Source organism: Chaetura pelagica, unplaced genomic scaffold (assembly GCF_000747805.2).
Source record: "Chaetura pelagica isolate M959 unplaced genomic scaffold, ChaPel_1.0 scaffold613, whole genome shotgun sequence".
NCBI lineage: Eukaryota > Metazoa > Chordata > Aves > Apodiformes > Apodidae > Chaetura > Chaetura pelagica.
Window position 1 is genome coordinate 191,600 of NW_009952571.1, and position 14,310 is coordinate 205,909.

Here is a 14,310-nt window from a genome sequence, read left to right on the forward strand (position 1 = left end):
TCATAGAATGGTTCTCTAAGGTCTCCCTGAAATCTTCTCCAGTCTGCACACTCCTCATTCTCTCCCTGTGTTCATAGGAAAGCTGCTCCAGCCCTCTGATCATCTCCGTGACCTTGTCCGGGGTGTGCTTGTCAAACACCTGTGATACTACTGAGACATTTTAGAAGCAGGGAAATTAGCTGTGCATAAAAATAATAACTTGCCTACTGCAAGTTACCCAGATAGGAGAAAAAGCATCATCTGGACAACAATCCTATTCCAAATGTGGTATCATGCAGACCATTTAGACTGTACTTGAATTGCATCTAATTAGTAATTTGACCAAGTTAAAAAAAATATACACTTAAAGCCACTTTGGTTTTATAAGGTTAATGTACTGGTAATGCAGTCTTCTGCTCTCACTTTCATATGTGGGAGAAGCTGTGAGGAAGTAAACCCCACATTTGAGAAGTTCCTCTACACTTAAGATACATAGCATCTTGGTTTTGGACCCTCCAAATGCTGTTCTTCTGAATAAAATTAATCCAAACCTTTGTAATCCAATAATACAGGGCATAGAAGGGTAACACAAATCTGTCTCCACAAACACTTGCAAGCATGTCAGCACAGATGGGAAACGAAGACTCCAGTGGAATTTCTGGGAGATGCTCAATCCAGTCAGTAACTCTAGTGCTTGTATGGAGAAACAAAAATGTATTTTTCACTCATGACTTCATCTGCTTTCTTATGACAACCATCCATGAGAACACATTCCAAGTAGACTCATTCAAGGCTTGTTCAAGTGCCCAGGAAGTCCTATGTGGTTACAAAAGCTGCCACCAAATGAGGGGCTTGTGTCCAGCAACCACAAACGATTCCCAGCCAGGCAGAAGCCCTTCAGCATGGATCAAAATCCAGACTTTTGAAACCAGCTGACAGGAATGCACAGTAGGACAGAGTTACTATCCAAATACAACTTTATTGATTAAACACTAATTAAAACACCAACTAAACACAGGACAAAGACACTTCAGAGACTGCAGTGTGAGCTAGGCATTAAACACATCTTTAGGGATTTCTACAAAAAGGGATGGGCAGTCATGACAACCCATTTTCTCTGGGAAACTGCTCAGCCACAGACCAGCTCACATAGCAGGCTCAGGAGGTTATCTGTGCACTGCTGCATTAGCAACATTCTTTAGCAAGTCCTGTGTGAAGCATTGCAGAAACAACCACAGTCACTGTCCATGCTTATGTCTGAAAGCAAAAATAAATAAGAATCTAACAGCAAATTCTTCAGTGTAATACAAAAAGTACTTGTCCTCCATGAAATCACAGGAAGTTATCCAAGCGGAAGGTCTCTCCCAGTGCAATTAATGATTCATAAAGTCGGTCTTGGCGGCAGCTGTCAAACATGTCACTTACTTCCTCTCTTAACTCCTTCAGCAGAGGCACTGTGGCCTTACCATCTGCATTCAGAATTCTCCCCAAAAGTTTACTCCAGAAATCACTGGCAACAGCCCTAAAACAAAGAGCAGTTTTCAGTGGGACAGTGTGCACACATGACATGTCTGTCAAGATTTCTATTTACATTCAGCACTAAATGCCCTTGGAAAACCAAGTGTGAAATAGTAACTTCACCCACATAAGTGAATGTGCTGTGAAGTTTATATATATGGGCCTCTTTCTTCAGTGGAATTTTGGCTAGTAACTAGACTGGCTGTTCCAGTTTATCAAAGCCACTGTTTTACAGTTATCTCTTTAATGTACCTGACCATCATCACCATCATCATTGAGCCACAGCACTTTTGAATTGAAGGAGTTCTCAAGAGCATTCTTTGAAACAACAAAGTTGGCCCATTCCTTTCATGAATGAGGGGTAGAGGTAAAACTTGCAAATGGGGGAATAAGGTAAGTTCACAGGTCAATATGAAAGGAAGGCTGCAAGAGAAATACTAAAATGTGAATGGTTTACAGCCAGTTTTACTTCATTTTTCCCCACCTTCCATCTGCCAGAATTCTCATATAACATTTAAAGATAATTAATAGTAATAAGTTTCCTCTCTCAGATATACCCACAAAACATAATTAAAAAGATTGACTCATTAAAGTCTCAGAAACCTGCCATCAGAGCTAACCCTTTACTCTTCAGTCTTGCACAGTCCACAATGCTTCTGACTCCTGAAGCCCTTTTCTCCCTCAGCTAGGAGTGACTTTGTCTTTTGGACAAATTATCTGGCTCTGCTGTGACTCTCAAACTAGCAGAAGGAAGGAATCTGGTCTGTTCTATTACTCTAGTAACTCTTTATTTTCTAAAACAATGAAGTCACACAGAACCTAACAAAAAAAAGTTATATATATATACTGCAAGACTCCAGGCCATTTTCTTCATGGACAAGAGGCAGAGCAAAGGAGGTTACATGTTGATAAGGACGTTTCAGGAGTTTTGAGTGATAAAAATAGCCCTAAAAATTCAAACAAGGCTCCTATGGGGTACCTCACAAAAGCCTGACCCATCCCCTCCAAACTCCCCATAACAGCCAGCTCTATCCTTCCAAACTCAGACTTTGCTGTACCTGCTGCTCAGCTCCCTCTGCTCCTTATCCAGTCAGTTACTGCCATTTTTACCATACCCACATCCTGATGAGGTCCCCAACACCTCCTTCCTACCTTCTCAACTCAGGCCTTGTATGACTTCAACTACAGTAGCTCAATTTAATCTCTTGTAGAATTAAAAATTAGTAATAAAAATCTAAGTTAAAAAGGCGACACTTATCAGAAACCTGTCCCTCTCTTCCTACAGAATATTGTTAAAAACAGATCATGTTTTGATAGAAATTGATATACAAGAGTTCTACTTTTCAGAGCAGGTCAGATTTACCTAGCTCAAAGACAGGTAATGTTGCAATATCTGTCAGTGGGCAGCACAAACCATTCTCATATATGACTTAGTTGCCTTTTTCTCATATTTCTGAAACAAAGGCAGTATAAGATACTTATTCACTGCCAACCCATAGATTGCTGATATTTATCTCTTCAGAGAACAATCACCCTTGGTGATTTTCTTCTTCACAGTCTAGTCTTGGAAGTTGACCCTCTGAAGGGAAAACAAAAGCTCCAGGGTACAGCCTGGCATGCATGGGGAATACTCAGCAGCAGCTGCTGCAGCCTGGACACTACTGGTATCAGCCTGTAACACAGAGAAAGATACATGCCAAGGAAAGAAAAATGTGCTTTTCCCCTGTACACAGCTTATGATGGTAAGATGTTTTTCAAGGGTTGAATACAGTAAACTAGGAGGTACAAGGCAGGTTGCTAGGGAACTGGGCAACTCCCAGGCTGGCAGCAGGCTTTCTTGGAGCAGTGGTTATAGAAGCACATCCACACAGGCAGTGGAGCTGACACACCACGGCCCTGGATGCTGACATCTGCCAAGTCACTTCTGTCATGAGCAGAGAGCTCTGGAAAATCCTTTTGTGAAATGCTAAGGCATAACATTCTGCAGGATGCAACTGATAAAGCAAACAAGTGTTTAGTCTCAGAGCAAAGGGTAGATGACAGCAGAGTAAGTTGTTTTAGAGCCAAAACACAAGGCTAGAAGAGAGCACTGGAAATCAATAATTAAAAAAAAGAGTCTGTTCTTTCCCAGCAGCCTCCTCTGCAAAAAGACTTACTTTGATACATTTTGGCTGATTTTCCAGATGGAATTCTCTTGATAGACCTGGACATGATCCCCAAACAGCATCAAATGGACTATATCTGCAATGCCAACCAAGTCCACCTGCAATCACAACAAAGGTCAGAAAGTTCAAATTCTGTCAGCTCCTGCAGTCACCTGCAAATTTCTACTGTTGGTGCTTTTGTGCACGTAAGTCTGAATTGGTCTTTGCATCAGAATTTTCCAGAGATTGGCGAAGCAAGCAACACTCTGGTCTTATTGCATGATCCTAAATAAAGACAGGCGTCACAGGCACTGAACAGCACTACTTAAGGTCCCTTCACTTAAAGGCCAAAAACTTAATCAGAGGAAAATTTATCTTTATTTAGTACTTTTTGATCAGAGATTTCCACAAAATTTGCAAAATATAACTTAGGAAAATAGGGATTTTGTAAAGGAAACACAGAAACTAAGATGGCCTGCTATATAGATACACACCTGATAAGGAAGGGAACTTTTTGCCAGAAGCTGTTTCCCATGAGGGGTCTGGGTTATTGGAAGGCTGTTGGGCAAACCTACTCCAGGCTGTAACCTCAGATCTAGGCTGTGAGAGAAATCCACCATCTTCAGAGCTCTTGTCGTCTCCTCACTATTAAATGGATCATAGATCCTGAGCAGAGGAAGCAAATGAAGCATAAGACAATGCAACATACTTAACATTTGCTTTAGTGAAATTTAAAAGCATAGTGTCTTAGCTATGTCAATGCTCCCCTCTGATGGTTAGCTGAAGAACTACTGCTGAAAGGACTGCCCCTGGATGGGAACCAGCTGCCAGCCTGAGTCCTAGATGTGATACTGGTAACTCCAGAGTAACAACTGGAAACACCAGAGGGCTAAAGGTGACCCTGTTTTGATATCTGTCACAGTTATCTGAGACACAGCTGGTGGAATGGGAAAACAGCACCATGTTTAGCACTTGTCCCTCTCCTTCAAGGTCTCAGAAATACTTTATACAAGAAATAATTAAGCTTCATAATACTTCATAGTAAATCTTTCCTAGTCTGCACACTAGGCAGACAAACAAGGCAGTTAGGGAGGATCTGTATAAATGGTAGTGTACTGCCAAGCCAGCAATGCAAACAGATCACACTTCTAACTATTGTTCTTGTATATTCTTACATTATACTTCTATGCTATGAGCATATTTTGTAATGGATACTGTGCACTTGTCCTAGGATAGTTTTTGCATTTAAAAAAAACCCCACACCCACTGTCCTAACTTTTTGGCAGTTTAGTTTGCTTTCTATTGACCATAGAGAAATCCAGCAGGAGATACCCAAGTCCACCAAGTCACTGTTAGATCAGTGACTTCCAAAATAGGAAGTGTGCAGCCTAAGGGATATGCAAGGCCATTGGGGTGTGTGAAGAAAGTAATAGAGCTTCAGTAGTACATGTATGTAGTTTGTAAACAAATTATAGAAAGAAAATAATTATAAATCAATTATAAATAAAATTCCAGTACCAATTAGCTGTGCAGTACAGCAGTAAAGTGGAAACTTGAGAACACAGGCAATAGCAAAAATATTTTGTTTCAGTTCTACAACATCATTGTATACTATTTCTACAGAAATAAATTAACTAAAGGTTCATTCCTAAACAAAGTGTTTTCATTCTGTTCAGAATACACTGTAGCCTGAAAAAACTGGACTGCAGTATCAGTACCCCAGCTAGAAGGGAGAAATTACAAAAGCACAAGAGCTGTAGCTGAAACTGAGAGTTACAGATCCTCCCATATTCATACAATAGACAGACCTGTCTCCCAGAAAGAACGCCTCTGGACTCAGATCTCCGTGGACAATCTCTGCTTTGTGGAGCTTCTCTACCACACTCAGAATGTCATAAACAAACAGTAGGAGAACTTCCTCTGTAATGGACTTGTAGCCACGAATAACATCCTGGAAACAGGGAACAAACACGTATCTGTGCCATTCTAGCTTAGATTAAGTGAAATACTTATAGCTCACCTTTTTCCCCTACTCATCTGTTCAGAGATAACAGCCCCACCCTGAATTCATTATAATCAGATTTTCCCCATGATCAGCCCATACAGAATTAAAAGAACGATGAGCTCTTAGGAGACACTATTATTCAGAAGTAGACAAAAGGTCAAGAGGAAGAAATTGAACTGAAGACTGAAATCACCATTAATTTGTCTCCTATTTATATGCAGCAATTCAAAATGCATTTTCAAGACTATTTAAAATGTAAATCCTTCAGCAAGACAGTAAATGTGATGACCTTGCTGTAGCAGACTGTTGCAGGCTGTTTTAATAAACAATGGATATGTGAGCAATCCTGTTTTTACTGATAGAACACCTGGGCCTCGACGACCAAGGACTCTCTCATGAGAGCCAGTTGATAAAAAGCGAGCTAACGAAGTACTCATCCGAACGTGCCAGAAGAGGAGATGGGGTGGAGAGTCCTGATTGAGCCTGGGCCAAGGAGCCAGTCACTGTTCAGACCGCGGCAGGCTCTAGTACAACTGACCAATCATAAGTGCAACCCTGGACATGTAATATTTGGGCTAAGGGTATATAAGTGCCTGTAATTTCTAATAAAGTTGGAGTTTGCTCTATCAATCATATTGATTGTCTCGCATTCTTCCCTCGCTGGAATACACCTCCACCAGCCGGCCAGGCACACCGACAGCAGACTGGAAGACTGGAACTGATTGAAAGATGCTAAGTTAAACAAGATTTTTTAGATGCAAATAGTTGCAGAATAAGATGTGGTTCTTGTCTCAGGTCATTTATCACTCATGAATAAAGAAAATTTGAAAAAATATTTCAAGTTTGCCTTGAAAGAGAAGCACATGATGGGAAAGCAGCTCTAAGGCTGCAACAGACAGTCCTGATTTGCATATAGATAAAACAAAGAGAGGTTCTAGATTGCAGGACTAAACATGTGAAGGAATCTTCATCAATGAGCACAGTGACAAGAACTCACTAATGGCACTTCTGCAAGAGTTCATATCTTCCACAAGTGTGCTTGGTGTGTCTGTACTGACCCCAAGCGTGAAGCGGTTGATATCCCTGTGCAGAAGAGCACAGCCATTGTGATACAGGAAACAGCTGCAGTTCTCACTGAAGCTCTGGTCAAAGTCAGCATCCAAACGCTCCTGCAACTGCAGTAGGATATAAAAATCCCAAGGCACAGGCTGAGAATATACCTACAAGAAGGTACAGAAAAACAACATTTATTTTTGGAGTAAAGCAAAAATTGCTCATCATATTCTTCTCATCCTCTTTTTTTTCCTCCCCACTTTACCAAGGAAGACATTTTCCAGTCAGAAAATTTTAAATCTATATAGAAAATTAATAGGAAGCTACACAGAATTCAGAAAAGATTAAACTTAGCACATTTTAATTTATATTGGCCAAGGAGATTTAAACATTTCACCCTTCTTGTACAAAGCCCACTGTATACATTACCTTAATTGCAAACCCCTTTGCATCCAGCTGGAGAAAGTCAGGTGGAATGGCAAACAACATCTTGCATTCTTCATTGGTCCAATATTCCCATTTGATAGAGTAAGTCTCATTTCCTGTTATGGAAGGTTACATTCATGAGGTGTCACTGCAAATACGTACCCAGGCTGTTCAAGTTATCCCCCATCTATGCCACAGAAAACTAGTCAGGGTGAGTATGAACGTTATTTCCTACCAATCAGAACATACACAGACCCCTGACACTCCTGGGGGTGGACACACTTACCCAGCTCCACATCTTTCTCCAACTCCAGGCCAGGCAGAGCCCCAGTCTCCACGTGCAGATTTGGAGCAGCACTCAGTGATTCTGGCAGAGGGTCCAAAAGCTTCTTGCGCTGTTCAGCGCCCCACAAGGACTGGACTACATCATCACCTGGGCAGATGGGTAATAGAAACTGATGAGCTGAGACTGGGTGTTGAATCTGTGTGATTTGATTAGATCTGTCAAGAAAAGTAACTTGGATATTGGAAGCTCTCTATCTGCATATTGATTTACTGCATCACCTCTCAGCAAGTCAATTTATCACTCCACAGCTTCTTCCAGTGTGAACACAACACCCATCTTTGAAACTACCTTACAGACCATCTCATCACGAGACCTCAATAATTCTACTGCAGGGCCACCTAGAATGTATCTTTCACAAGAGCCAGAGCTCTAAATTTGATAGATATGCCTGCTCAGCCACAGCACAATTCAAACTCATTTTGCAAATTAACACTCCTTTTTAAAAGTTACATCCAGAGTAAATGGTCACTTCACGATAATTTAATGAAGGGTTTTATTAAAACTCACTCCTTTGAATACAGGAGGGGTTTTATGTAAGAAAAGGAGGACAAAGTTGGGACTTCAGCTCTGCTGTCCACTGCAATATTAAGAGTTGAATGGCTTTTACCTCTTGGAAGGCACATAAGATAATGACATAATAAAGATAATGGTCTCGGTTTACTTTCCTACATAATAGAACAGAGAGAAAAATCATTCAGTTGATGAATTAGTTTATCTGTACAAAACCCAGGTAGCCTGAAAAGTTGATATCAAATGATCAAGCAGAGTAAAACACAGCAGAACTAGATTGTTTCTATGGTCTTCCTCTCCCAAAGACTACGACTAGTAATAGGTGACAACATTTTAAGCTTTCACACCACATTAAGCTTCCATAGACCATTCATGTTCTAACCATAAAGATTTAGAATAAAGAAAAACAAAGGTCTTTGGCTAGAAAAAAAATAATAAATTACATTAACTATTTAAGGACCAGTATTGTTTTCATTCAATAAGAAAAAATACATTGTCAAGGAGCACTATATTTTACAGCAAATAGAGCAAATTTAAAACCAAAATTGTGCAACTTTCACTAGATTTTCACTGTGACACTGAGCAGCACATTGGGAGAACACACAGGGTGATTACAGAGAAAAAAATCAAATGAAAACAAAGCTGTCTTAGAAGTTCTCACTACAAACTATCCAGTCCAAATTTTTTAACTTCAGACTTGGACCCCATGACTCCTACACACTTCCTGCTTTAATACCTGAAATAACTTTTATGTCACCTTAGTACTAACATATTTTGGATGCTGGCAAGCATGCTGTAAAATGTGTGCCTCACTACTGCTTCTGGGAAGGTAGACAACTTCAGTCACAAGTCAAAGCAATGGGAAATACACAAAAAGGATCGTAGAATATAGGAAGCAAAGAAAAAGCACCACAGTTTAGAGGCAGCTGAAGTTAGTTGTTGTGAGTGAAAGTTCAGTACTAACCAGTAATGCTTTCACTGATACCTCCAGAATCAGGTCCAGCAGGCAAGGTCTGAGCAAGTTCCAGTTTCTCAGGGATATGCAGGTATTTAATGGTAGATATTTGTGTAACAGAGGAAAGAGAAGATCCTGAGGGGACAGAACCGGCTGACGAGCGAGTGTCTTCCAGGCTTGCTTCCATGATGGGGCTGTAAATGAAGCCATCAACTATTGATACCTTCATAAGATACAGTGTCTAGATAAAGCCAGCCCAATGACTATGAGAGGATACTGTGTACTCCCAGGCTTCCTTATGTTAAAGAAGCCCTTTCTCATCCTTAGTGGAAGACCAGTAGGTTATTGTCAGAGCTTCATTTTAGCTTCACTGATTGTTTATACTCAAAAATCTTAGTCTACAGATTAATTTCATCTTATCTTCTATTAAATGACTGCTACAAGAGAAGACATATTTTATGTTTATCACTCCCTTAGCTACAAAAATTGAGAGCTACAGTGCTTTGAAAGCACTGTAGGGGTGGGTGGGAAATAACTCCTGCTCTTCCTTCTTATTATAATCAGCATGATTTCCCAGGGAACTTGCCAAGCAAACACACACCTTCAGCATGGTATACATGTTTACATACCAACAGCTGGCAAATCAATTCAGTTCTAAATTAAAAAAACAACAAATGCTTTTTTTATTTACAATGATAAGAAACAGGAGGCTGTTTGCCAGTTTTTTCCTTCCCTCCAGCTTTTTTCCTCTGTAGGAGAAATCTAAGCCATAATCACCAGATGCACTTTGTTTACTAAAATAACTATAGAAGCATGAGTACAAAAGGAACTGAGGATTGTAGTTTTCATTTCTGGTAACAAAACCAGAACATGTTTCTTGATTTCCTTGCGAGTTATTTGGTAGAAAAAGCATAAGGCCCCATAGCAGTAGTGCTGAAAAGTCAAGTGGATTTGCTATTACCTCTGAAGTCTGCTCAAGATAAAATGGACCCTAAGCTAGAAAAATGTCTGTCTGCAGTATAGTCTGATGCCTTCAAAAAACTGTTTCTTCAGCAATGGAACAGTAGAACCATAACCAAGGAAAGACACGCAGAAAAAGGGGCATAAGGTGCTTTGCTGTTAGTTACCTCAGCTTGTTTACACACAGAGCTTCACTGTAGGCACCCTCACCAACCAGCGTTTCCTGACTCAGAGGTGCCCTCTTTGATTCTGGGCAGTCGTCCTTCAGGACACCCTGTGGAAAAGCAGGAGCTGGGACTCTCTGAACTGCTACTCCATGAAAGGGTGTTGAGGCCAGATGGGCAGCCTTAACAAAGTCACACGTGTCTTCTGGGTTGGCACAAAGGGTTATGTTCTTGTAGGAGCCTGTCACAATTGCATCTTCAGTCAAAGGTTCAATTCCATTCATCCTGAAAAAAATAGGAAGCCTATAGATTTTGTCTTTTTTTTTTTTTTTTTTTCATTTATTTAAAAGCTGAATATTTATCTCTCTCCTTTCTTAACTCTGAGAAGTATTTGATATCATAGCTGTACACAGAGTCCTTCCCAGCTCAGAATAAAACCCTCTCACTCAGCCAGTCTAAAGGTCTATTGTGACATGAAGTAGCCAATTGCTTTGGTGAGCCAAGAACTGCCACCTCTGTGGAAAGCTTTACAAACATCTGCAAAACTGCCACAAAGACAGCTTAGCAAACACGATACAAAGGTTTAAGGGAGTCAGGTGTATGGTACTTTGGGTGAGGAACACAGGAGCCAAAATGCTTTTTTGGATGCATGGCAAGAAAGTGGATGGAGCAGGAGGCAGCATTTCAGAGCACAGCTCTTCAGCACACAAACTTTTTAAAGGTTCACCATGAGTAATCCTGGCCACTCATCAGTTGCTTAAAATTGAGGAGATTCCTTACCATTGTCTTTGTATTGGCACCCTTAAAGGCTAATAAAAACATGATTATTTCCAGTGTAATCTGAACATCACCCAATTCAAGTATCCTGGACATAAGTTTAGGCTCTCTATCACACAGCATGTCAATCCAGACATCTCACTCAGTTCATCAGCAGGCCATTCTGTGCTGGCTTCTCCTTGACAGGGAATCTGCTGTGGGGTAAACTGTTTCCTTACACAGGCTTCTGGTGGGATGTTTTCCTTGGCAGTTAGGGAATCGGAAGGTTTACGAACAGCAAGAGGCCGCCGGGCACTTTTCTGTGTACGATCTGCAGAACAACTAAGATAAAGTGACATTTCACTAAGTATTTATTTGAGTAGCTTCCAATCTTCAACAGAGAATCCTCTCCAGGGTCAAAGTCTACTGACAATTTCCATCTACCAGTTTCTACTACAGAACTAGCAGTAAAGTGCCATATATACAGCTCTTCAGAATGAAGACCACGTCTAAAACAGCTTAAATAGATCTAGAGTGAGGAGGGACAAGAGGACAGTATTTTCTCATCATGAACTTCGTAGAATCATAGAGTGGTTTAGGTTGGAAGGGACCTTAAAGGTCATCTAGATCCAACTCAACTTCCCAAGTAATGCAATAAACCAAAAAATATGAATATAAACAAAACAGAAAACCACCCTCAGCTATACAAGCAGCAGCAATGTATTTCAGCTGGTACAGAAAGTGGCTTGATACTTCAGGTTTCCCTCCCCCTGAAATCTAGGTCTTTAATAACTCTACCTTGTATTCTGATTTGCCAAAGTAGAGGATTCATCAAATATGGAGAAAGATGTGGCAGGATCCGAGGGGAAAAGACCTACACCTAAAAAGAAAAATCAAGAGGCTCTATTGTATCAACAGCTTTTCCACAACAGTGTGTCCAATGCTACTTGAAATATTTAATGCCTTGAAAAACCCTGTCCTAGCAGGATGTTACAGAAGTGACATTTAAAGAAATCTATTACAAGAAGGCTTAGTTTAATCATGTTAACGAACAACACTAACCACCACATTCCCTTAGCTAGCTTGCTCTTTTTTCAGAATATACTTCAGAATTTGTACCTTTTTTCCCAAGGCTGGTCTCATCCCTCTGTTTCTCCTGTTCATCCTCCGAGTCTAAAAACACACTTCCCCTTTCTGTATCTGGGCATACAACAAGAGACTAGATAAACTCTGTCAACAGCAGCAGCAGCAGGCAACTCAGGTCAAAAGTTCATTTCTTCAGCACCCTGCCCCATCAACAAAACTAATACACAATTTCTGGTTGGATTCCTCTATCAAATCCCCTTAGGAAAAAAGGACTTAAGATAGTATCAATCTCAGTGTTACACTCTTTTACACATTTTAGTAAGACTGTATATATGAAAGTGTGAAGAAAGCTCTTTGGCTACTAAAAGAAAAATGCTCTTCTGTTTGTCCTTTCAAATATTGACAGTTCTCGGCCCCCAGGTGCTTGGTCCTTTGATGAATATGGCTAAAGGCACTTCATGCCAGCACAGCCTCATTTTCATTCTTCTAATCCGCCTAGATTTTTCATTTTAGTTTGTTGCAGTCTTGCTATTCATGCAGAAGACACTTCCCTCCAACATGGCCCTCTTAATGGCAAAAAATGAAGTACTTACCCTCAGAACAAGCAGGTTTCTCTAGCCAAGTACCTTCAGAGACCCAGGATTCACTGTGAAAAACATACAAACTTCCTTCTCATCTTTTACACACTTTCACAAAACATAACTTAACTTTGTAAAACTAGGCAAGACAAGCTGACACATGCTATTTGTAAGAAGCTGAGATCTCTCAGACAAAAAACCAAGATGGTACAAAGCCAGACTACAGCTCTTGGTTACAGGCTGCTGCCCAGGGGCATGCCCACGTTGTCTGCAGAAGCAGGCTATCTGGTAGTGATTCAGGTGGGTCAACTAGTTATCCCCACAAATTTTCTCATTCTGGCTAAGAAAATCCTGTATTACCTTCGCAACCAAGGCCGTTGCTGCCCAGCTTCTGTTGCACTGGAAAAAGTAAATACTTGGGGTCCTAAAGGTGGCAAAGGTTCTGTTCTCTCTGTTGGCTGTAAAAGCAAAATTGTATTTTTTTGTTTTACAGTGATAGAATCACAAGCCACACAAGAAGGTTCCAAGAACATTATGATAATCCTGTATAGGTGATTAGAGCCCTAATAGATTAAAGAAGACAGGAGGAGAAACTGGACCTAGGGAAGAAGTGAAGGGTTGCAAAGTGGTGCTGACTGTCTCTCGGGGGGAGAGAATCAGAAGGGTAAATTGAGAAGACTCCTGGACTGTGATAAGAAAACATACATGAAAGGAGCTTAACAAAGAGCAATTAGCCCTTAATTTTTTTGAGTAAAGGTACACCAAGTGCTTAAGTTCAACTTTAGCATAAGGTATCTTGTCCCATAATTAAAGAACAATACTTGTAACACTACAAAACTTGAAGTCTTTGATTTACAGTCCTGTAGTGAAAGGATATGGCTCGAGGAGTAGAAAAGAAATATTTCCCCCAGCACTCATTTACTGGGTGAGGCACATGTACAACTGGCTGAAGCATCCTTTCTAAAGAAAGAGTTGAAAAAATGTTAGCCTAAAAGAAACAGATTTGATATCGTTCCTCCTTTAAGACTTCGATTTAAAATAGCCATTATTTGTAAAAGAAGAGTTAAATGAGGACAATACCCGTTCACATGGTTGTTGCTGCTTGTCAGCTTTCTCCTTTAATATCTTCTCCAGCTCCTTAATTTGCCTTTGTACTTCTTCCCTCTGCTGGGCTATAGCCTGCATCTCCTCTGAGGAAGAAAAGCTTATAAGGCACAATGTATATTTCACAGGCAATCTGTGGCTAAAGCCTAGAATTACTTTTGAAGGGGCTAGAACTTCTGATCATCTTTCCCTGTTCCATGGCCTACACGTAAAGCTGTCAGATGTGTGACCTTCTCTATACCTCAGAGCAGTTAAAAAAAACCTGTCCCAGCAGAAAAAGCAGCTGCAACCACAGACAGCTGTGTGCTGCTAAGAACTAAGTGTAACTTTGTGACTCCATCTCCAAAAGTCTTATGTCATCCATTTTGAAGCATACCTTCATTTTTCTGTTTTGCTTTCTTTCTGTAGATTTCAGCTCGGATCTCTTCCAAAGAAAACTCTTCAACTCCAGCATAAACTTTATCTTTACAGTACATCACCACCTCTTTCTTTTCTTGAGTCTCCTGCTGCTGGTGCTGCACTCGCTGCAATGGATCCTCCTCTTGCTGAAGTCTGCGGGCGCTTAGCACACGGTTTATGCTGGGTTCAATTTTGCAGGGAGTCCTGAAAAAATACAGTCAGTACTTCAGTGTAACACAGGGAAAACAAAACAGGAGAAAACAGAACGTATCTGTGGAGTAGCTTAAAGACATTCTCTTCTGTTGTCAGAAAAACACCCAAGAATAA

General features: G+C 40.5%; 1 protein-coding gene across 1 annotated transcript in view; it reads right to left on the minus strand.

The window, feature by feature from the left end:
• Positions 1-1,311: 1,311 nt before the first annotated feature.
• The window catches only part of BUB1B (BUB1 mitotic checkpoint serine/threonine kinase B), a 20,621-nt gene continuing 7,622 nt past the window's right edge, over positions 1,312-14,310 (minus strand). Inside the window, exons 7-22 of the mRNA XM_009993550.1 lie at positions 13,961-14,187; positions 13,561-13,670; positions 12,841-12,938; positions 12,496-12,548; positions 11,936-12,016; positions 11,615-11,696; positions 11,045-11,158; positions 10,064-10,345; positions 8,967-9,130; positions 7,412-7,558; positions 7,129-7,241; positions 6,705-6,866; positions 5,450-5,592; positions 4,136-4,307; positions 3,654-3,760; positions 1,312-1,501 (exon numbers count right to left, since the gene is read on the minus strand). Coding sequence (XP_009991852.1) covers positions 1,312-1,501; positions 3,654-3,760; positions 4,136-4,307; positions 5,450-5,592; positions 6,705-6,866; positions 7,129-7,241; positions 7,412-7,558; positions 8,967-9,130; positions 10,064-10,345; positions 11,045-11,158; positions 11,615-11,696; positions 11,936-12,016; positions 12,496-12,548; positions 12,841-12,938; positions 13,561-13,670; positions 13,961-14,187 — 2,245 coding nt within the window. The remainder of the gene's footprint in view (positions 1,502-3,653; positions 3,761-4,135; positions 4,308-5,449; positions 5,593-6,704; positions 6,867-7,128; positions 7,242-7,411; positions 7,559-8,966; positions 9,131-10,063; positions 10,346-11,044; positions 11,159-11,614; positions 11,697-11,935; positions 12,017-12,495; positions 12,549-12,840; positions 12,939-13,560; positions 13,671-13,960; positions 14,188-14,310) is intronic.